The 24,174-nt window shown below is 40.5% G+C and overlaps 1 protein-coding gene across 1 annotated transcript; it reads left to right on the top strand.

Moving 5' to 3' along the window:
• The first annotated feature begins 938 nt into the window (after positions 1 to 938).
• On the top strand, positions 939 to 23,726 carry dnajb6b (DnaJ heat shock protein family (Hsp40) member B6b). The gene is made up of 10 exons (XM_068343807.1): positions 939 to 1,123; positions 6,920 to 7,044; positions 8,742 to 8,851; positions 9,186 to 9,248; positions 9,499 to 9,606; positions 12,433 to 12,570; positions 12,660 to 12,825; positions 13,248 to 13,318; positions 18,710 to 18,868; positions 19,767 to 23,726. The coding sequence occupies exons 2-10, from the start codon at positions 6,980 to 6,982 to the stop codon at positions 19,874 to 19,876; spliced, it is 990 nt and encodes a 329-aa protein (XP_068199908.1). The 5' UTR covers positions 939 to 1,123; positions 6,920 to 6,979; the 3' UTR covers positions 19,877 to 23,726.
• Positions 23,727 to 24,174: the final 448 nt, after the last annotated feature.

The following is a 24,174-nucleotide window of genomic DNA, read 5'->3' as shown; positions in this document are numbered from 1 at the left end:
GTGCACCTTGCACATGTGTACAGTAAATATTGTCCGCGGTTCGCTGGATCTGTTGGGTGTCATCATGGATGTGAGAACAGGTCAGCGTCGCTGCTGTGGACGCTCAAAGACACGGTGCTTTCAATGTACCTCGGAAATAAATACAATCTCATATCGAGGTCGTCAATGCAACTTAGAAAGCATGATCTACTTACAGTGGATTCAAGATGTAAAAAATGTTTGAGATGTTGCTTGATTTTGTCGCTGAGTGCTTTCAGTTCTTCATTGATTGCCATAGCCAGAGCCGTAAAATGAACGGACTACCAGCCTTTTCTACCTGAAAACACTACAACTCGTGCAAGACTATCCTACAGTTTTGAATGATTGAATTCTAAACATGTTATCAGTACCATACAAAAAGTTAGGAATGGGTATGTTAAGTGGCTGCATGACGGATGTCTGTGACCTTCTTTTGAGTCCCAGAAGCCAACCAGTTTTTCTAGAATAATGAAATAATACATCGCCAATACCACAATAATCCAAAACGATGAAGGTATTAAGGATCCAATTTGACCCAGGGTACCTCAATGTAGCATGACTGAAGGTTATGTAAAAATAAAGGATATGTTTGTTATAGCACTTTGATCCAAAAGGCTATATATAGTGCGATATATTCACACACATGCAAGCAGTGATCTTTCGGGAGCAGGGTCAAAAAAAAAAAAGAAGGGCAGCAGCTGTATTCATTGTGAAATCTTGTGTTGCAATAGGGAAAGGTTTTAGCGATTAAACTACCAACCCTGTATATGTTGGACAATCCTAGTGTGCAACAGCCACACATGAAGCTTAGTGTTTTTGTTCTTCCCTTACGTTAGTGAAATATTTCACGTAACATCAACCAACCAGATAGTTTGTCATGATATTGCGAAATTAACAAATTGCACCCAGCCACGCCTCCACTCTGTATTTTTGAAGGGTATTGGAGTTTCTGATTTCCGACGGACCTGAAAAGCAGCATCAGCATAATGGGCTAGTCGATTACGGTAGCCACATCACCAGCAACCAACCACATCCAGCGGCTTCTCTTACATGTTCCGCACGAAGACGAGGACAGGATAGCAACGACACAAAGGTTACACGATAGGTAAGATTTTTTATTTCGTTGAAATAATATGATTTAACAGTATGTGTTGATGTGGCCGTAGTGTGCTGAAACACCACTGAACATGTTAAACTCATCTTTCCCTCACAACCGACGTTAACATGTGGGGATGCTGCTGATTCGCTTATCTGATACCTCACAGGGCCGTAATATCAACCAGTTTATACTGTCAGTCTTGCACAAAGCGATGAGGTTTTCGGTTGGAAGATCAAGTGAAAATGCGTTAGCGTTAAGTTACGTTGGCTAAAATGTTGATTACGGTGGACCACTGTATTTTGCTAGATAAAGCCATCCTTACCCGCATACCGGCAGCGGTAACGCCGAAGGTAGCTGAAGTGATAGCTTAGCTCAAACACGTCTTGGTTGATGGTGATTAGGCCCATAAAATTAAAAATTCAACGTGTTTAAGTTTTATTGTTAAAGACGAATCGTGCACATACGGTGTCGCTATTTTTAGATATGTTTTCAGTTCTTATGTAACATTTTGCTATTTTATTAGCATCCTCATGCTGTATGTAAATATCTCTAAAAAGTGTTCGTATGCCTTTAAGACGTTCTGGAAAATTCTGTTAATCTGATTGGTCAGCTGTGTTTCATAAACTAATATGACAGGAACACTTGGGATGTGTGGCCTGTTGATGTTTAAGTGCGCCAACATAACCTATTCGAAACGAAAACTCTTTTAATAAACACTCTCTTTTTTTTTTTTTAACGTTTAGCCATTACTTGGTGAAACCCAATGTTTGTTTCTCTTATTGGTGCCGTGGTTACACAGGCTTGGTGATAGGAAGTAACACATGACTCATATAGGGAACGATACACTTCGCGCGTGCCCAGTTTGTAGCATCTGAAAGGCATACCGCCTCCAGCCGCCATTTTGATTGTTTACATTGTTATTTGTTATTATTATTATTATTATTATTATTATTATTATTATTATTATTATTATTATTATTATCATTATTATTATTATTATTATTAATAATAACAATATTATTATTATTATCAATAAAAGATCAAGACTAGTATGTAGTTAAGATAATCATTTTAGTCAAAATGAGAAGGTTTCTGCTCTGTTTCTTATTGGCATGAGAAGTACTGTGTACTCTCTAAACACAGTTGTGTAACCTTTTGTAGCTATAGGTTTGAAAAGCATTCCTTTTGTCATTTTTTTAAGTGTGAAAAGAGGTTGTGTTGTTGTAATCCGGTGTAGATGACTAATTACCCACTAAATATAACAGGTCAGTCCGGTTCAACTTGCTGTGTCTCCATCTGTGTGAAGTAAGAGTGAAGCAGAGAACGTCACGGTGCTTTTTGGAGAACCCGTGTCCTGTGACGCGCGAGCAGGTCCGGGTTACCTTCTGAAGTACAAATGTTAGTTTGCTTGAGTAATTTTCAAAATCAAATATCCATATTATTGTTTTCAAAAAGAGCTTCAATCAATCCTGACAAATTTTCCTTGCTTCAATTTATTTGACATTTGTCTATTAAAAATAAGAAAGAAGGAAATCAATGAAAGTGAGCTGCTATAGTCACACTCCAGTCATTGCTAAGAATGATGACAGTTTAGGACCAAACCTGTCACTGGGTTCTGTTGAATTTCCGCCTGTGTCTCTGGTCTCTTTCCTGTTTCTGGCAGCTGGTTTTGACAGGTACTCTCGTCTTGTTAGTGTCAGATTTTTTCATTGTGCAGTTTTAGTGTCCGGAGATGCTCACAGACCTTCTCCAGCTGCTTTTTGTTGACATCATGTACTCAAAGTTCAGTTTGTGAAAGTATGAAGCTGTGCTAGCCCAGGTAATTATTAAAAGGACCTTAAAAAGGAATCCAGGAAGTTTAATTAGCTTTTATTCAAGACAGACAAAAACCCTCGATTTGCTTTGCACATAATTAGCGGAGGAGTTGCTGTGCAGACAGAAATGGTGAAAGCTTGTACATCACTGAATTCACTTTTGAGTCCATTCACTAATTAAATGCTGACACTATCATGACGTTGCTTTTGGTACATTGGATGGAATAGCCAGCTCTGATAAACTATGATAGCCATGACTGATCAGGAAATTCCAATCATGCTTGGGACATTTATTCTGACCAAGTGATAGTATCAGAGTCTGTTTAATCACAATTATAACCCCCAAACTAGAAGGCAGTAGTTTTCTGACTTTTGCCTCATTGACTGTAGATTGACTGTAAATTTCTGCATTGGCACCATTAAAACTAAATTCAACATTAAAGGTGAATATTTTTGGCAACATCAGTTAATTTGAAAAGTTTCCCCTAACTCATAGAATTTTTTTTAGCATACATTGGAAGTGCAGGGAATAGCTGGGAAATTGTGAATTTCCCAGTTTTGGATCGATAGAGTATCTCTCTCTGTCTCTCAGTCTGTTTGTCCCCCCCCCCTCTTTCTCAGCATAACTTGCATTCCTGCCTTTAATCTTTCTTGCGATTCACCTTTGCAAGAATTTGACTCTTAGTTAAATATGCTGAAACACAGTGCTTTCCCCTTCCAGGGATTTTTCATTTTGCACAGAAGTAATGCACAGCTGAGTAATAATAATTAAAAAAAACCCTCCCCCACCGTTTTAATCTCTTGCTATGTAATTTCTCAAGTTGAGTTTGCTTTGGATTCTTGTAGATTTCTCCAGAGTCATCAAACCACTGACTTCTGTTGAAAAGAACCCCATTAATTGTTTTCCTGGCAGCCCACACCTTGACCTGTTTCATATCATCTACATCGACATAAAACTACTGCAATAAATAAGATGAAGGAAGGTTCTGTCCCATTTGGTGTAGCATTTGGCAGCATCCTGATTCAGTTTGACCTTTGTTCCAGTCAATGGGAGCACCTATCCTGACTCATGATGATACGACTACTGTGGAAAAGGTTTGTCACTCCTGGGAATCCCATATTCCAAAGAGCACCGGGTGGTTTCATCCATTCAGGGTGACCCCTGAGTTGCTGTTGCAGCTTGTTGTCTTGCGTCAGATTCTGCCTGAAGATTAACCAGTACATCTAGAGTTCCCCCAAACCTCTTTGAAATCCAACTGGCTGTCTTTTATTTTAAACAACTAAAAACCAAATTGAAACCAGACAGGCTTTTTTTTTTTTTTGTCAACCATGAAAGTAATTGATAATCACTGCTATGTACTCTTAAAATAGACTTACATGGGAATATCACTGAATGTTTATGGGAACAGCTGTTCCCACAGTCGATTTTCCTTAAAGGAAAAGAGTATGAAGTCATTTTATTAAAGAATGAGATTCCTGCAGAGCATTTATTTAACATTTATGTCCATCGCCCATAGTCCGGAGGCATCTTGGGAATGTCTGACCCACATCTGGTTGCTCTTTCTGAGGATTGTTAATCCATTAGAGCTGAATTAGCTGTTAAACACTCCCACCAGGCTTCAGTACCAACATGAATGCACAGATACACTCACTGCACAGAACCATGGGTAAATGCATCTCCAGCAGGCATTGGTCTCCATTAGCTCCTCACTGTAGCTTTGGGGGGCTGGTGGCAGGTGAAGGGGTGGGGGGTGGGGGAGTCTTAATGGCTTAAGAGAGTGGGATGAAAGAAAACGGAGTTTGCACTTTGGGTTGTTTCTTCACCAGAACTCAGAGGACATGGATGACTTTCTGGGTCATGGTGTTTATTCAGGGGTTTAAAGTCAAGATAAAAAAAAACAACTAACAGATTTTAAATGATTTTAAACTAGTAGAGTAATTAATGACACCACCTGACTCATGCATCAGAGGTGTCTCTTCCATGTCCCAACTGCAACACACACACACACACACACACACACACACACACACACACAGACAATCTACCAACAAAGGCCACACACTATAAATAGCAAACAGGACACGGTGGACTCCCTGTGTTCCCTGGTTTGGTTAGCTTTTGTATTGTGACCTCTAAGACATCCTAATTAAAATGTTCAAGCAAGATTTGCATGTCTGTCTGACAAAGAGATGGACAAGCTAACTTGAAAAGTTGCTTTTTTTAATTTAAGGTGTTCAAAGGGATTATCTATTATTTATATGATTATTTATTTTGGCCTTATTTGATGTTTTGATCTAAGCTCTGTTGGAAAGTGACGATGATGCACATCTTAAACTAATGTTTACCCCATGCTTTCATTAGTTGGTGCAGATTATAGTTTAGTGTCAACAAAGGAAGTTTATCCGGGATCCGTTTTTCATGACTTAAATATGACATAATGTCATTTAATGTTAGAATCAGATCCTGTGAGGTTTTGCTTTAATGTGAAAATAAGATTTTGCCGAGCAAATGCACAGATGAACTTCTTAAACTATCCGGCTCTAATCTGAGAGAAGAAACAGATCTCCTGTTTATACAGACGTCACCGCAGAGCCTGCTCTCCTTGTATAGGTGTTGAAAGAAAACTTATGGCAAACTGTCATTAAGTCCCACCCACAGTAAAAATACCCTAGCAGAGAAGTCTTATCTGCTCATTTACAGACGGTCCTAGAAGCATGTCCCTCACAGATTATGAGATCCATGTCTGTTTAGTGAGTTATGCACAATTCCAGGGAAACGAACTGAGCAACAGACGGTACAGCTCAAAGGCCATAAAAACTTGGGTGAATCATAGATAGCCACTGAAGCTGTATCGGTTTTGACAGTGTTATCAGTCATGTGATCTTTAATCTCTGAGTGTCATCATGGTTTTTTACATTCCGCTTCAGAGCGGTGATGTTTTGTAATTGTCAGTGTTCGTCTGTTTGTCCGTTTGTCGTCCGTTCTTATGTCCACAAAATATCTTTGCAACCGTTGCAGATCGAAAGATGAAACAAAAAGCAGATTACTCGGGCAGCAAAGGGGATGAAAAGGAGATGACGACCTTGACCTTGAGAAAACTAGGTCAAGGTCAAATTTAAACTTTTGTACTCCCAGGAACCGGATAAATGGAAAGATGAGGGAGAAGGCCAGTGTGAGTAAGACCATAGATCAAAGCTAGTGCTTTGATCTACATGTGCACTAGCTTTGATCTATGGTCAAAGCTAGTACATAGCTTTGACCTACCCTGAAGCTTTGACCTTGACCTACCCTGAAAGTAGGTCAGGGTAAGTCGCGGGATGTTGCAGTCTCTGACTGCCTTGTTGATCCATGTTTCTTTTTAGAGATTTTGTCAGACTTGTTTATGTCAGACTCTCCATGTCGGCTGTATTTATCGTACAACCAGCTACGTGCAGAATGCTAATCAGATGGTGACGTTGGCGCAGCAGAGCATTCCTTCTGTGCTACAAGAAAAAGGTGAATTTAAGGTGAAATGTTGATGAGTCCAAACCCACCTGGTGCATTTCCATCAGACCTGTTCGGTCCTGTATTCAAGAGCCGAAGCTTCATAACTTTAACATTAGCTCATTTTTAGAAAAAAACAAAAAAGCTCCCTAGCCTTTCTCTCCAAATTTCAAAAGCGAAGCATGATTCGATTTTCTGTGTTGCAGCCTCAGGGTGAGGGAAGATCACCTACTTATTATGCAGTTTTACTGGACTTGTGTTAGCTTAGCCGTCCCCTCTCCGAATCTCTATTTTAGAGCAGTTGATTCCGCTGCAGGATCCCCGTTTAATGCCATTGCTTGTTTAATGCCCTCACCCCCCACCCACCCACTCTTACAAATTTACCCCTTGGTTCTATAAGAGCAGCTCCTCAGCCGTCACACATGGCTTCATTCGGCCACAGATTGTTGAGCTCTATCTCTTTGAGCTAACATGTCGTAACAGAACTTCATTTTCTCTCCACAGAGGCCATCTGGAGCACCGTAGGACATAGAGGACGGCAGCTACAAGCACACACAGACAGTCATGGTGGAATACTACCAGATATTAGGAGTTCACAAAAACGCAACGCAAGATGACATCAAAAAAGCGTAAGTGCCCCCTGAGTGTTTCCTGCTTATGGTGCTGCCGTTCAATCTTGGCCACTCGAGGGGTGTCATAGGTTAATTATAACCATCTAAAGTACAAACTGGCACAAGAGAGAGCAGAGGGGCGGCTGTGCAGAAAGTTTCCACTGTTCTTCCTGTAACCTTGACGCTGTCGGACACTTGCCGTCACATCCACCCACTGCTGCAGTCGCCGACTGACCAGATCAGTTCCTCCGAATGTCTGTTTCTCACCAGCACATTTTTTATTTGACAGCTGAAGAGTTTCCTCTAAATTTGAATGTTGATTTTTCAGGTCAAAATTAGAAGCAAGCCCCTTTTGAAATAAGAAATTAGCATTATTATTGATTCAGTTTATCATTGATATTTTCGAATTCCTGAAAAAATACAATATTAAAATGAGATATAACCAACATATTATTTGTTGGAATGTATTGCAGCAAGTTCATATGGTCCAAACTTTAAGAAATCATCGAAGATGTAATAATTTGAGTCATCTGGGTGCAAACCGTTAAAAGCAAGAACAACCTCAAGCGAAGCTTCAGTGTCACATGTTAACAAAGGCGTTTGTGTGTAGTGTGTAGCAGCACACGTTACAAACTGTTACTGTTTGTTTGGCAGAGATGTACCACAATGACTCTCATCGGCTTCAGCTGCTCCTCGTCTTCAGCACATTAGCTGTTAGCATTGCTCCGAATTTACATGTAGTGGTATTAGCATTTTTTTTTAGTCAATGTCACACTGCACCAAGCCCCGCCTTCATGTCACATCAGGAATATTTTAAATTGGAATTTGCATCTCATTTGATGCTTTGGTGTGTCTGACTTAACTAGTAATTAATATGGATCTGCCTGATAATTAGACGAGTATAGAAACAGAGCAGCAGCCAAAATATTGAACTTTTAATCAGTTTAACTCAGATTAGCAGTAAATTTAATCCTATGGTACCATCCATCCTATATGGCATGAATATGTCATTTGAAAGCCCTGCAGAGCCGCCAGCCTGACTCTATACAGAATGTGAAGGGAACAATGTCCTCAAAGATTTCTGAGCATTCAGAGTGGGATAATGGCCACAGTTTGGCAGCGAACAATACCGGCTTCTGACTGCAACCCCTGACTCCACATTGTTCATCTCAGTCTGACCGGTCGACTGCTGACCGGGGCTTTAGAAATCCGAATAATGTCAGATTACAACAATGACACGGACTACAAAGCCCGTTCACTATGGACGCACAAGGGAGCCGATCGCTGGATTGTGTGCAGCTGAGTCTTAGCTCCCAGTCTGGTTGGCAGTGTCCGTGCATCCGCCGTTGGTCCCGCTGCCGGGGCTTGGACACAAACAGCTGATACAGCGTAAGCAGCGGCGTGCGCCCACGCCGACTGTCAGCGCAGTTCAGGCCGTCTTTGTTATTCCTGCCGTGGTGGGGGGAAAGACAGTGTGTGTACACAGAGGGTTATTTGTATCTGTGTGTTTGCTGTTGGCTTGGTTGCCACCCTTAAAAAGACTTGTGGGTGGATGTGTTCCTCATAAAGGTATGTGTGTAATACATACGTTCACATTTTCCATTCTCCCCTTTCTGTTTTAAGATCCTAAAGTCTGTCCATGACATACCCACGTCATATGGCATACATTATGTGTTTGTCTCTTTTTATATAACTGTTGTGTGTTTGTGTCTCAGTTACAGGAAACTGGCGTTAAAATGGCATCCAGACAAGAACCCAGACAATAAAGAAGAAGCAGAAAGAAGATTCAAAGAGCTCTCAGAGGCATATGAAGTGCTCTCTGATGGTAAGGGAGACACAACTGTTAGCATCTTTAACCTGTGAAAAACAAAATTCCGCGATATAGCGATGACCTATTTTATTATTTACAGTTATTTAAAAGTTTATGAACCTTCCCCATACTGAAATTAAACAACCTTATATCTGTATTACCTTTTTTCACACTCTCATAGACTGTTTAAAACACTTGCGTGTTTCACGGAAGTGCGCTGCGTTCCGTGAGTCTAGATAGATGGATAGCACCTCTGTAAACACAACTGAACGGTTGTGACAACAGGGTGGGATGTTTCGCTTTATGTTTTGCCTTTTTTTTTATCAGCTTTTTCTTCTCCTTCCAACAGAAAGCAAGAGAGATGTTTATGATCGTTATGGCAAAGAAGGCCTTTCAGGAGTAGGAGGAGGAGGTAAGCACATGACTTTCAAAATAAAACATTAAAACATTCAGGTCAAGGCCCTGGAGAGGATTGATAGGATTTCAGTAGCCAGTGTGGAGATAACTATGTATGATAAGGATTAAAATAAACTAGGACTTGATGTTTTGGTCCTGTGATATTTTGACAGTTATGTAACCACCAGAGTAATTTTTATGGTCAGTGACCACTGTTAATAGCTCAACTTTAATTAATGATCTTTGTTGTCATTTCTGTTTTACAGGAGGCCATTATGACCATCACTTCGGCGGCGGCGGCTTCACATTCCGTAATCCCGAGGATGTATTCAGGGAATTCTTTGGCGGCAGAGATCCATTTGCAGATTTTTTTGGTAAGCCCATCTCATTCTTAATTTTCCAAATGGTCCAAACTAGGAAAAATAAACTGGGGAAAACAAAAACAGAGACCTTTTTGAAGGTTCTCAGTTTTTTATGTTGGCATTTCTATTTTCTAATTAGCTTGCCTGTCAGCTAGCCACTCCTGCTGTTTAGAAATGTGGAAGACGGGAGCAGGAGACCCAGGAAATCTTGTGTAACGACTTGCGCTGGTCCCCCCCACGACGCTCTTGTGTGCATATTCAATACACTGAGCACCGATCGCCCTGGGAGGTCATCTGCCACTAAATGTCACATGTTGGAAAACACTGCGTATCCCCAATGGATGTGGATCTCAGCTTCAGTATGTAGCCTTCATCTGTTGACGAGGGTTTGGACCTCTCAGTTTACTCCCACCTTATTTTTAAAGGAGGATAATCTGTGTTATTCCAATTAGTGAGTCTACAGAAACTTCTTAGTGTCCATTTTCACAATGGATCTAATGGTTTCTGTGGTTCATTTCAAGGAAAATGACTAAAATGGTTCTTTTCCGACCCTTTGTCCACTTGATCGTGAACTTAACATAACTGTTTCCTTTGGAACTAATTCTGGAACATTTTTGACGTTTTTTTAGTGAGTTGGAAATAAATTGATAAAAGGGGAATTTATTATTAATAGTGATAGAATTCAGTTGTTAGTGATAGATTTGCATGTTATAGAATTAGCTTTAGTTTCTGGACTGTATTTTCTGACAGGTGTTGGTCTTTTTAGTGATTCTTTTCAAAGTGATTATTGTTCACAGACACTTCGGGGTGATTTGACTGCTGACTAAGGTAACGTAGAGTTGAGCAGCTGCTGTTCATTTGTTGTGACAGCTCGCTACTCGATTGTATCAGAAGCGTCAGTCCTTGCATTAAATGTACTTATAGGAGTTTAGCTTTTATAGCCTGTTCTGGGTTGTCCGGGTTCAGCAAAAGGCTGATTGGAAGGCATGTGCAGTTCACCCCGCGTAGCTCTAAATATGGAGTTCAGACGCAGGCCGAGGATGAATTTGAGTGTCTACTTCACTCAACTGGAATGCTTTCAAAAATAGCTTCCGTATTAAAACAAAAGCAGATGTAATAATGCAGAGAGAGCGTGTGTCTGTGTGTGTGTCTTCATGTGTTTGAACACATGCAAAACAGGGAACATTGTGAGAACTTGTATCACAAGTTATGTTTGAATTCTTAATCTCTGAAATCGTCCAGTGTGTCACATTGGTGTGACACTGACATCTGTTGTTGTTGATCGTTTACAAAAAGCCAAGCCATAAATATCTGTTCCCAGAAGACTAAAATTCAACTTGTATTGTAACTGGAAACATTATTTATGCCAGTTAGGTTAACGATTTAGGAGTCGGGGGTTATTTGAAGTGTTTTTTTTCCCCCCTGGTGAAATCAACGCATATCTTGACCGCTCTTTGGATGACAGTCGTAGAAACATAAGCCAGATATGTTCTAAAACTCTCTCGCCTACAGTGAGCAGCAGTTGGCCTTGTAGATCTGTCACTCACCCGAGGGAGGCGTGTGTGTGTGTGTGTGTGTGTGTGTGTGAGAGAGAGAGAGAGAGTCAAATCCAGATTCACATGGGGACGGGGTCTCAGGTGTCTGCCAAGAACAGCACACAGTCGTTCTCAAACGTTCATGTGAAGCACGGAACAAGAAGGAGATAAACACAGACAGTTTGTCTTGGACATTTTGTACAAGTATAAGAAAAATGCAACAAAATATCCAGCGTACTCCTAAGGTGCTCCCATAATTGGACACAAAAATATTTGGTTTAAACAAACGTATTTATTAAAATGCGTTGGGCTTAAACGTCGTCTGGTCTGTCAGCATCTCCTTCATCACAGGAACTCTAAAGGTGTGCTTCTCATAATCGGTTTTCCTCAACTGGCTTGTTTTTATGTACATTCAAACATGTTCGATATTCATGTCCGTTTGGTCACATTCACCCGTAATGAGCAGCGTTGTCGGTTCACATTAGAAAAAACTGAATTTGAATTCATTACACCTGCATATCTGGCAGCTTTTGCAAATGATGGCTTCCATGAACTGTTTAAAAACACAATGAACTAATCATTTTGAATTCATTCAGCTCCGTTGCACCTTCATAGGTGTGGTGCATTCTTTTTACCACTTCTAGGCTCCTTCTCTCGGTGCCTGACGGGTCTTTTTAAGTTCTGTCAGGAGCGTGTCGGGACTTTTGTTTGTGATCGTATACACAAAAACTAAATCAGAATTCAACGTTTAAGCAGTATTTCTTAAGCCCTGCAGCTCCTTGTTTTTCCTCCAACAATGTTTGCTTTCTTACTGTCGGCTTTGCACGAGCTGAGCTTTTCGCTTAAATGTCTCTTAGTAAATAAATGGTAATGCCGTCACAACTGTGTCAGGGTTTTTTGTTTTGTTTTAAGCCTCATGTTGGTTTGAAGAAACAAAGATTTCTTGTTATGTCGAAAGAGGAGATTTCTCCCCGATTCAGCCTCGTCCTGCTGGGGTGACCCACTTTGGCAGCATGCAATTAGTAGCATGTCCACAGGGGCTTTAGAATGAGAGTGAAGGCGTGGACTCTTTGGCAGTTTAGGGCTGATATTGTTCCAGGAATTAGGAGTTTTTTAAAATCTTTTATCTCGATTGAATCTTTTGAAAGCTAACATCGGCGATAATGCAGGCCTATTTAGTACTTTCATATCGACAATCAAGTGACTGGAATGTGAAAATGTAAAAGTTGAAATTATTTTAGAATAACAGCCTTCCTAGCTATGTTCTGTGAACTTTTCTAACTTTTACCATTTCCTTTCGCAGCCGATGATCCCTTCGATGACTTCTTAGGAGGCGGCCGCAATCGCCAGAGGGGCGCGCACCGAAGCAGGATGGGGGGATCGCTCTTTGGTTTTGGGAGCTTCCCAGCGTTTGGGCCGGGCTTCTCAGGGTTTGACTCAGGTGCTTGCATCACGTCAAATAACACCACATGTCTCGGATTCATCGCAAATCTGTAACGCTAATATGTGTTTGTGTGCACTCTTCTGTAGGTTTTAGCTCATTTGGAGACATGGGTGGTGGAGGAATCACCTCCTTCTCATCCTTCGGTACTGGAGGAGGAGGAGGAGGAGGAGGAGGAGGAGGAGGAATGGGTAACTTCAGATCTGTGTCGACCTCCACTAAGTTTGTCAACGGCAGAAAAATTACTACAAAGCGGTACTTGAATTTAAATATATATTCTTTATTTTGCAAAATAAAAAATAAAGTCAGAATCTGACTTGTTTTCCTGTTTCCCGTCAGACATACTGTCATCCTTCATACATTGAATGTAATTGGTTGAGTCTTTTGGAACATCTGCTAAATTTTGGCACTAAAATGTAAGATGCATAATTAGGAGTTTTGCTGTAGCCTTTTCCAGCTTATAAAATTTCTCCTCATCTGTTGCATTCCTCTGCGGATAAGCAACAGATTAATAAACATGTAATCAGTCGTAAAAAAAAGAAAATCAGATGGCTTGTTTAGAGAGAACGAGCATCAATCGTGCCTGTTGGTGTTGTTGCGGCTTCTTGACGTTTAGAACAGGATGTTGATCTTTTTCCGATCTCTTAAGAACCCAGTCTTGCTCTTTGTGTTTACAGGATCGTGGAGAACGGCCAGGAGCGGGTGGAAGTGGAAGAGGATGGTCAGTTAAAATCCTTAACAGTTAATGGTAAGGAGCAGCTGCTAAGACTGGACAACAAGTAACAATCTCGCCGCAACATTCAGATTTCACAGCTGGAAAAAAAAACAAAAAAAAAACCTCGCCCAGTGACTTTGTTTGGTTCTGGCGGTCGGTCTCTCGCCCTTCTGTCCTCCTGCATCTCATTCCCAAGGAACACTTTTCTCATTTTAGCTTAGCTGGAACGGAGGCGAGAGAGATGTTCACTGTTTTTGTATATTTGTATTTATTCCATTATTTCTGGGGGACCATCTTGCTCGAATTTGTGTTTTTGTTTACTACAATATATGAATTATTCTTTTTATTTCTGCCATGCACAATGCTGGGTACATGCTATATAAATATATATAAAAAAATATATATTTCCTTTCGGGGAGGATATTGTCTTGTAGCAGGAAAAAAAAAGATGCTGTACATTTAGAATTTTGCCTGTAAATTTTTTTTCTTTTCCGTTTTTCATTTGACCAATTTAACAAGTGAATGATTAAAGCTTAACCTCATTGCCCTAATGTGTGTGACTTGAACTAACCTGTTAGCTGTTTTCCATGTTCACGCGTGTGTTTAAACGAATGGCATTGTTTATTAATAGTTGATTGTGAAAATGTTCATAAAATTTCTTACCTTTTAAATTTCTGTATTTTGGAAAAGCAAACAAACAACACAGAATGTTTTGTTTCTGCCTGATCGCTGATTCCAGGAGGCTGCTTTTGTAGTTTCACCGCAACTCGACCCAGACCGCACAAAACCTTTTGGTGTTTTCTGGACACACAGGGGAAATGTAATTCTTTTATAAAAAAAAAAAAAAAAGAACTATCACATTAAAACCAAAATGAAGTGTTCAGATTTGATCAATAAACTTCAGCTCATGGGAAGTGGAGGAACGTCTGCTGCAGTCACCTGGTGTCATTTGTGTTACGTTTGCTTTTTTTGTTTTGCTTGATTTTCACTATTACTGAACGTATGAAGTGTGTGTGTGCTCGTGCCTGACTATTTAAAACTTGCTTCACACGACTGCAATAAAGGAAAACACAGCGGCTGCTTCTTTTGTACACTCACCCCATCATCACCATGAGTGTGTTATTTTAACCCACCACTAATATCTCCATTGAAGCGTGGATGTCTCACGGCAGGGTTTGGTAACTGACTGCAGGAAACAGGTAAAGCGTTACTTTTTCCATTACCTGAAATAATTCCATTCATTCCTGAAGGAGTCACCTCTGCGTGCTTTTCTTTTTAAGAACCAGGTGAGAACACCCTCCTCCCCAGGACTCCTACAACTTTCCTGGTGGTTACTTCATTTGCGGACATATTTTATGGGTTATGTGAAAGTACAGATGGTGCACACCTCCACTCTCAAACACAACCTGATCTTGGCGGGGACGGGCATGTTCCAACTTGGTATCCTATAAAACATTAGGTTTGATCTGCTCGAACTTTGAGCTGAATCGGATATATAATTGCAGTCGGCCCAGAGGTCACTGCACACAGCAGGCTGTGTGTTTCCTGAGGAATGTGCTCGGGGCTATAGTTTATTTACTCAAGGCTTGCTGCATATTTTTTAGAGACACAGTCATGAGTGAGAAGGCCAACAGAGGAGCAGGGTGAGGCCTCTGCTTGAACCTCAGCTACAACCGATTATAGCCATGGCATTTCATTTAATACCCTGAATGTACAAGCCAGTGTGTCTCGATGGTGTAAAGGCTCTGTCTTCCACTACCCGACTTGTATTACATTTAATTTCCTCTACACCGACGCTGATTGAAGCAGAGTTTGCCCTTGCGCAGTTTGGTTGCTAGGTGACACCGCAGCCCTGCGCCTGCCTCATCTGCTTACATACACTGTCTGCACCCCCCCCCCCTCTACACGCACACACACATACACACACCTCAATCCCCACCAGTTTCAGCGTAGGTGTTGAAATTTGATGAGTAAATTCAGGATGTGTCTTAGATGATTACTACAAAAAATAAATCACAATTTCACCACAAATATGTTAATGTTAAGAAAAAATGTCGGCTATAAAGCTCTGTGTTTTCCTCTATTTAATTGCAAGAGGGTTTTAAATATGTACTATGTTATATCTTTAAATGATAAATTAGTTTGGTGGATACGAGTACTGTACTGTAATTGGAACGAAACTGGAGCAAGTATATATTTATGATACAACAACGCCCCCTGCTGGTTACGATTTATTCAGCGTCACCAGCGGAGGTAAAAATGAATCATCGCTGTTACCCTTATCTGGGTGTAATAAGGTTCTAAATTTGGAACCACATTTCCTATAATTTGGAGACTGTAAACTGATAGTATGATGTTGTCATGGAGAAACTTAGAGCTAATATTAAACTTGTTAGACAGTCACAAGACCATAGCTGCACTGGTCCAATACTTACCCAGCAACTGGTTCGGAAACAAACCAAATTTTTGTGTTTGAAGACCTGTCTTTTTAATAACCCATAAGATCTGCATGGATCTAGGCCACAAGATGCACACCTCATATTTTAGAAAAGCTGCATAAATTTGAAATTGTGGATCAGAAAAAACACTTTCCTTCTTCATTTATTATAGAGTATGGGAGGATGTCAAACTCAAATATTAAGTTTACAGGACCCAGTTAAATGGTTCTAGTGACACCGCTGGTATATAGCCTTCATGTGAACCCGCACATAACTTCCAAACAAGGTTACCATGGTTTCAGTATAGCCACCTTTGAATTACTTAAAAACAACTCAGCATCTGACTATGATTCTACTAATTTAAAGATATGCACAGTGAAAGATGTCATGAAAATGTAAAAAAAATTACATTTAGTTCATTCAAATAAGTCCCAAAATGAATAGCTGAATTTTATTAAGTCGAGTGTAGAACCTCATGTGTCCACTAGATGACACTGTTGGCATACAAAATGACATCATGCATGACATCATATGGCTGAATGATTTATTTTTCCTCCCTACAACAGGAGTCACAAATATTTAAGGAACCAGACAGCGGTGGGTTGGACAACTGGAGTCATGCACGACACACTGTTAAACATGATTAAACATTTGAAGTGAAAGCTATTTCCAGAAGAGTCATTTCCACTGATTCTTGTCAGTGCAGTCCTGTTATTAGCCAAAGACATTCTCATCAGAAACAGACATCCTGTCCTAATATAAAGCACAAGGCTGTGATTTCCTCTTTTCGACATTCCCATGTTATGAATGATGGCTTCCTATTGGCTAACAGTAGCATCCGGTCTGAACACCCTGTCTACCAGCTTTGCTCTGCCACTGGCCACTTTATGAACGATGGCAAAGATAAGCTGGCAGGTTCTTCTTAGCGGTGTCTGAACAAGGACACAGATTGTATCTCTCTGTGCTCGGCAAAAGAGTCGCATCAGCATGACACTGAACGCCCTGAACCAGGGGATGGTGGACTGCTGAAAATAATCTGGTCCACAGTTGTAGATGTCATGTAGGGTTAGCCTCCCCCTGAACAGTGATTTCTTTTGAGCTTTAGGCTCCAACCTACTGCGATTAAGGCATCTTTTGGTCGAAACACGTACATTTTGTGTGTCTGTGTGTTTACCTGGGTGGACAGTGTGTGTGAAACGGCTTCTACCGCAACACACAGCTCTGTTCAGCCTGGAGACAAATGACTGGCACTCCCAGGACAATAGCCGCAAATGAAAGCATTTCTACTGTGTTCACGCTGCCTTTCAAATTAAGTCCAGAAAATAGAAGGACGCCTTCATGAGCACTAAAAGATCTCATTATCATCGCTGCTGTTTGATATTGTTTTTTTTGTTGTTGAAATTAATTAACTGATGATGGATTATGCGACTTGATGGCGGAAGAAATCTTATCAGCCATAATAGATGCAAATATTGATCCTCTAGAGCGAAGGAGGGAAGGAACAAAGCAAGCAAGCTTGAAATCACATACATGTTGACTTAATCCAGCTGTCGAACTTCTATTGATGGGATCAGCAGACAAATGCAGGTTGGGATTAGCTGTTCTTCCAAAGCTGGATAGAGACCGAGTAGCAGCCACCTTGAGAATAAAGCCTCCAATTGTCCTGTTTATATTATTCCGCTGGTTGCTGGTCTCTCTTTGCAGGGGTCAGCTATGTTCAATTTTAAAAAGCTGATTTGCAAAGTCTTTGTCTGGGGGCCGAGGCAACATAAATCATCTTAAAGTTCAGGTGTTTTTAAACAAGGAAACACTCAACCACTTTCGCTCTTAACACGTCCAAAAAGGATTTGTGAGAAAGAAATAGACTTGGAGGTCTTTCGGTAATAGGTTGCCTATTCGGAGAGAATGGAAATCCAGTGATGTCATTATTAGGACGTGGGCCCATGCTGCCTCGAAACCCTCGAGTTCCACCTGAATGCATTGAAAGAGGAGCCATCTCCATCTAAATTGTGCATTTATGTCTCTTAAAGGAAAGAAAAGACCTTCAAGGGTGCTTGGACCTCATAGCTACGATTTCCTCTGTAGTTTCACAATCTGCATTAGTCATTAAAATGTCAGAATGTTTATGTTGAGGTGCTCTCACAGGTATACAGTGCTGCGTTAAACAAAGCTAGCACATCTCTAATGACTTGTGGTGTCTTTAAGGCGCTGCTGTCACACACTAGGCTGGAGATTTTGCAATGCTGGTGTAGATCCTCCTCTAAATGGGACCAGATTCAGCACGCCGAGCATCTGGCCCCCTTTATTCTACTCTCCACTGCCTTAATTACACAACACAATGGCGATGAGATCTGTCTGTAATCTCACAGCATAATAAATTCCCCACCACCACCACCAACCCACCAAAAACCCACCCACCCACCTCGCTGTACCCTGCCTGCCACTAATTCAATATAAATGTAAATTACCTGGAGAAAAGAATAACCAAATCTCAATTTATTTACATGACTAATCACAATAAAGTCAAGCAGATGAAATATGAATGAAATATAGGTTTGCTGCTTGAAAGGAAGGCAGGGGGGAGGGGGTCTATGTAGCCTTAGGAACTCTTTGAGCGTCTTGTTTTCTATCATTTTTGTTGTTTCACATCACTAACATCAATATACCTTTTTGGACTTTTGCTCAACTTGCTGTAATAGATGTGCACATCTATTTTTTTTTTCTTATCCACTGGCTGACTGTACTAACGCTGCCGAGGGCATCATAAGGTAATATGGTTTCCCTTTCATCTGCTTTCTTTTTACACCAAACATCTCATGTCAGAAAGCTGAAATTCAAAGATACGACATGGGGAGGTGGGGTGTTGGGGGGGCAATACAGATTTAATGTTAGTTTGGACGCCTTAAGCCATCCATTCAGACGGTGAGAATGGGAGGTTTAGGTATGATTCATCCCCCGCTCTGCTCTGCTCTGCCCGTACCCACAGACGCTACAGCCGAAGACCCCTTGGAGGAAGATTTCCGTCACCGTAGACAAAATACGCTTCCTGGCCTCGGCGTGCATCAACGCTACCTGAGGAACTCTGAGCAAAACCCCTCAGAGGAAGAGGAGGAACACGGCCTTCAGAGCCTGGGACTAACGAGAGGTCCGCCCACCATCCCCTGCAAGGCTGATTAATTACACGAACACAGAGCCCCCTCCTTTAAAGAGTCGAGTCTTAATAAGCGAAGCTAATTTGTCTGCTTTTGTGTCTGACGGGCGCACAAAGGACAATGACGAAGAGTGGCGTGTTAGATTGACAGATGTAAACACAGAGGACAGAAGTGTCCATTAGGTAGCTTTGTTTTATCCTGCAGTAACGAGCAGAGGTCAGAGGTCAATCTCTGTTTTCCATCACGGGGGTCAGCGAGCCATGTACAAATCCAAGCAATTATCTGCAACACACAGTCGCTGAATGTTTCATAAGTATTGAGGAGGGAACCTTTCATTTAACCGTGCACATTTCCTGCTGGGGTGCAAATAAAGGCCTTTAATTCTATTTCTGAGATAATGACACAAATTGCTGAAATTCAGGCCTTCACAGAGCGAATTTTTAAATACTGCCGCTGGCTGAAAAACAGCATGTCTATGCATTTTAGAATGCTGTTACTGTCTGATGCTAAACAACAATGAATCAGTAATGGCTTGTTATAAATACTCTTATTCTGACTTATTCTTATTAAACATTATGGAACACGCGCTTTATTTACTTTCTTGTCATGAGTTAAATGAGAATCAATTTGATCAATGATCAATCTCCTGTCTGTGTGGCAACAGTTCATTTTCTAAATTTTTTGTTTTTGCACAAATAAGGATTGATAATTTGGATTATTTGGTAGTTAAAGCAGCGTCTGGGTTATCACCACACCTGAACTGGAATCAACCTCCTCATTTCCCTCACATTATCCTAAATCTAAATCATGTCTTGCATGCTCATTATTTCTTAATATCGTCTTATTAAGTCTTAAATATTTAATAAAAATGTCTGTTCTTTTATTTTGTAGGACACACAGACTCCAAGCGGAAAAAAATGTGGCTAAAGGAGGCGGAATCCAAAAAGAAAAAGGCTCCTCGACTCTTCCCTCGGTTCGGTGGACTTGGTGCCTTTTTTTAAACGCTCATCCAAACACTTAGACACACATATATATTTGTTGGCAGAGATGCCACCAGTCATCTGTGGCGTTAGTTCATTGGTGGTACGTATACCCACTGCTACACCTTTTGTCCTCATGTATGACAGCCGCAGTATAATGTTCTGTTTTTGTAGGATTCTTTATATGGAGTGGATTTGTCTACATGCTAACTTTCCATGAGTGTTTTTGTAAATGATTTCTTAAACTAGGCTTTGCATCATCCAGATCTGCTCTGGACACATTGTTCTCATGATCACTGAGTGGAAATATAGCAAAGTCTCAGGAATGTTCATTTCTTATGGCCTCCTGCTAACAAATCCTTAAAGAAGAACACATCCTCGTGGTTTTTTATTGCATTCATCCATTCACATAAACACCATATCTTTATATTACACAAGTCTATTAATCCAGAGAGAGGAATGACGAATGTAACTAGTGGCCGGTTGCTACTATATAGTGCTTTTATCTATAGAGATGTATGTATGTTCAGGAAGCTGCTAAGCATGGTGCTAGTTTGAACCCTGGGAGCAATTTGGGTTTCAGTTTAGACTGACCTAGGAGCACTCAGACTAACTGCCAACCTATCATCAATGGATCACCCAATCAAAAAAGTAGACATAAAACATCCAAAAATGAACAATCCAGTCCCACAAACATGTGAAGGCAATTCGACCAATTTGATGTCAGTATCTTCTAAAACAAGCAAATATCACATACTAGTCACAGGTTTCAGAACTGTAAGATGTTCTGTGAAGGTTGTGGTAAACCCTGTCACTCAAAATACTTTTTTAAATAAAATAACTCTTCAAACTCTCAACCTAGTCATTTTCAAAAACTTTTGTTTTTTTCTTTTGTTCTTTTTTTCTTTTTTTTTACCTGAGGAACTGACTGAACTGCTCATATGATGAAAAGTACATTTGAACCTGAACTTTTTTGGCCACCTGGGGGCAGCCCAACAAACTTTAAACTCAGCTCTGACATCTTTTCGTCATATAAAACTGACGCGCAAGCATTTGCTCGTCTTTGTAAACAACCGATAAAGAGTAAACATGAACGTGTCTTTCATGCTGAGAGGCCAAACTCTCATTTTAGCTCTGTTCTTGGTCTCCTGAGGGAAATCCCTGGATCTTTAGCGCTTCATTACTCATGCTCTGGGCTATGTTTTTGTTTGGCGCTATCTAGGTTGTGTACAGTGTTTTGTTTTATATTTATGAAAATGGATACACTGGTCAAAGCAGAGAGCAAAACCAACAAGTAATGCCAAGAACCAAAACAATGACCTAAAAGACACTAAAATGTTGCACTGGCGCTGACAGGAATATCATTCTTGCTTTACTTCATCTTGCATTTTTTCAACCTCACCTTTTTGACATTACCCATTTGATCCATTGGTAATATAAAACGTAATATTAATTTTTTTTTTTTCATGATATGTCATCAGTAAACAAATTAGCATCAAATGCTTCCGAGTCTTAACCAACTTTATTCCTAGTTTCCATCGAGTCACATGAGCTGCAGTATCTCCTTCCTCCTGTTTGCAAATGCTAAGCTAAACCCAGTAATTGACAAAACACCTTGGATTTTCCTGTCACATGGGCAGAGCCCCAGAATGAGCAGCGCTCTCAGATTATTTTGAATGAGCCTGCAGTGTTTTGTATTATTCATGTGGCAGAACACATGCACATGACCCAGCAACTCATTTGGCTCTTGTTCCCATGCAGCCAGCAGTCTCTGAGGATTTAATTAAACATTTTTGAGGTAGTGGTCTATCTCCATCCATTGCCTTACTTTCCACAGCCTCCCTAAGTCATTACACAACTGTTTCTGACTGGTTTAAAAAAAAAAAAAAGCTGCCAATTCATTCTATTGACTTCCAGTTTGAGGACATCTACCTCCTGAGGAGTGAGGAGCAGAGTGACAGCTCACTGTCAGGCTCCTCGTCAGCCAACGTCTGACTGATTTCAACGGAAAAATCACACACTTTCAACAATGTGATGACGAGCACCTATCCCCACATGGAGACACAATATGTCATAAGTGTACGCAATACAATAGAATGACAGTCACAGGAAAGACAAAAACCCTGACAGACAGATGTACATGAGTGTATTTTAACTTATTCATGTATGTAAGGTTATTTATAAATGAAAAACCTCACCAAGGACTTTTTTTCTGAATCTGTCCAACAAGTAAAGTCCTGGATACCTGTTGCTCCTTCCTGCAGGTCATGTATGCCCCTCTTGGGAGTCACTGGTGAGGTCGTGTTGGATTGTTCTGTTGAAGACTTTTCACACAGTGTACATTTGAAAAAGACAAGCTGTCCCCTCACACTGTGAGGCAGCTCAGATCAAGGGCCCATTTAGTTTTAGCAACCAAAAACATTGTTGGTAATAAACTCTGAAAATATTTCATGGATGGTGCATGCTGAAGACACATCTCTGCTCTAGTGTATTTTATTATATTTAATTTGTAGCCCTGTGTTTCATTGCATATTCAACCATCTGACATTATTGTTGTTGTCACACATTCTAAAGGTGGTTTTAATCATGGCCTTGCTTTTTAAGAGACAACCTCATTTTAAGCCGCCCTCCTCACAGTTATAATTTACATGTGGTGCTTTAATGTAACTTATTTCCACAGTGGTCATGGTTTTCTCCTCTCAAAGGACATCAGAGAAGAAGGAACAACTGTGACAACAGTTGCTGTTGCACAAAATTAAATTATTCAGCAATTCTAAACATAGAATGTGTGAAATCAGGAAAATACACTGTATTTATGCATAATTAAAACTCTGCAAAAATCAAACCATGAACCATCATCTAGCCATTGTCCCAGATCTTCATTAAAGACATCAAATATGTATCAACTCTACACGGAAAAGAACACAACATGCACCAAGTAAACAATATACGCTGTTCTAAGGCAGCTGATTAAAGCACGGAGTGTGTCATCTGTCGTGTCACAAATTGCATCATACATGTTTTATTCATGTTATGCAAAACACAAAGAAGTGGGCATAGTTCAGTCAGATCAGTGCTTTATTGTTATTATAATAAAATGAGCTGCTAGCCTTCAGACAGAAGGTCCTTGACCGCAACAAATGCATAATGCTGCTGAAATTAATGAAATTAATTGCATTTATAACTGCTTGTGATAGAATTAAACCAACAGGATGCTCAACAAACACTGAAACACAGGTGTTTTTCTTTTCACTAACTAATTGCATCTGTGCAGAAACCACATATCAAACAAGCTCTGAGAGAGAATTTGTTACTCATCCACTCATCAGAAGGCCTCTATTCCGCTCAAGGATTTACGGCTTTCAGTGAATTACAAAAAAAGGAAAAAAAAGAAAAGCCATCTCAAAGAGGCTCGAAGGAAGAAATCTTTCAGAACTATTTTCCAGAATGATGTGTCTACCTGAACTCAAGGAGAAGAGGCAGGAGCAGGACATAAGAAAGCGAAACAAAACGCAACACGGTTCTGCTGCACGTTGGGACAGCTGTCAGACAGGGATTTAGATGGAACTGAATTGGAGTAAGATTTTTCCAAGGGTGAACTCAGCAGATTAGGATGGAGGAAACATAGCAAGTGTGTCCTTTCACTTTACCAGTGAGGAGAGTGGAAAGATTCACACATCCGTCTACTATAAAATGCTTTTGTCTGAAGGGTAAGAAACAGTTTTTCTAAATGTCTCAAGAAGATGTGTGAAACATAATTCAATGGCATCTGCAGGCATTTGAGTCGATGTAATGTTTGAGAACATTTTGATGCTTGTTCTTGACTCGAATCCATGTGAAACACAATAAATCTCCAAAAATTCTTCAGTGATTGATTCTCCATGCCTTGTTTGTGTTTTAGCTTGCGCTTCTCAATATTGTATTAGAAGTATTAATTCCGCTTTGTCTCGAGAGTGAAGAATGGATTTATGTGCATCGAAACAAAAGCCTCAAGTTTTACGCCTGTGTACCAGTTGGATTGTGAGCGCAGAAACAACGGCATGGTTAAAATCCATTCAACAGCTGCAGTGCGCCAAATGACAACATGGAGGAACTCTGTGCCTCTGTGACGGTGGAGAAAGTTAAGTTCTCATCCGGCTCAGGTGTTTATGTTCTGATAGGGCTGGAAATCTGTCTGGACAGTCTGAGTGTCACTAAATCCTCGGATAGAGGGGCTCAGCGGGAGCAAGATGTACTGCAGGAACAGGAAAAGGGTCAGAGCTCGGAGGAAATGCAGAAAAACAGAAGGTTATGCTCTCCAGGAGGAGGATAAAGGGATA

Source organism: Antennarius striatus, chromosome 20 (assembly GCF_040054535.1).
Source record: "Antennarius striatus isolate MH-2024 chromosome 20, ASM4005453v1, whole genome shotgun sequence".
Taxonomy (NCBI): Eukaryota; Metazoa; Chordata; class Actinopteri; order Lophiiformes; family Antennariidae; genus Antennarius; species Antennarius striatus.
Note: the sequence above shows the minus strand (reverse complement) of the source record. Positions and strands in the feature narration are given on the sequence as shown.

Coding starts and splice junctions, on each gene's coding strand:
- dnajb6b (XM_068343807.1), top strand. CDS start 6,980: ATGGTGGAATACTACCAGATATTAGGAGTTCACAAAAACGCAACGCAA. Junction 8,852..9,185: donor ATATGAAGTGCTCTCTGATG/GTAAGGGAGACA, acceptor TCCTTCCAACAG/AAAGCAAGAGAGATGTTTAT. Junction 13,319..18,709: donor AAAATCCTTAACAGTTAATG/GTAAGGAGCAGC, acceptor CCGTACCCACAG/ACGCTACAGCCGAAGACCCC.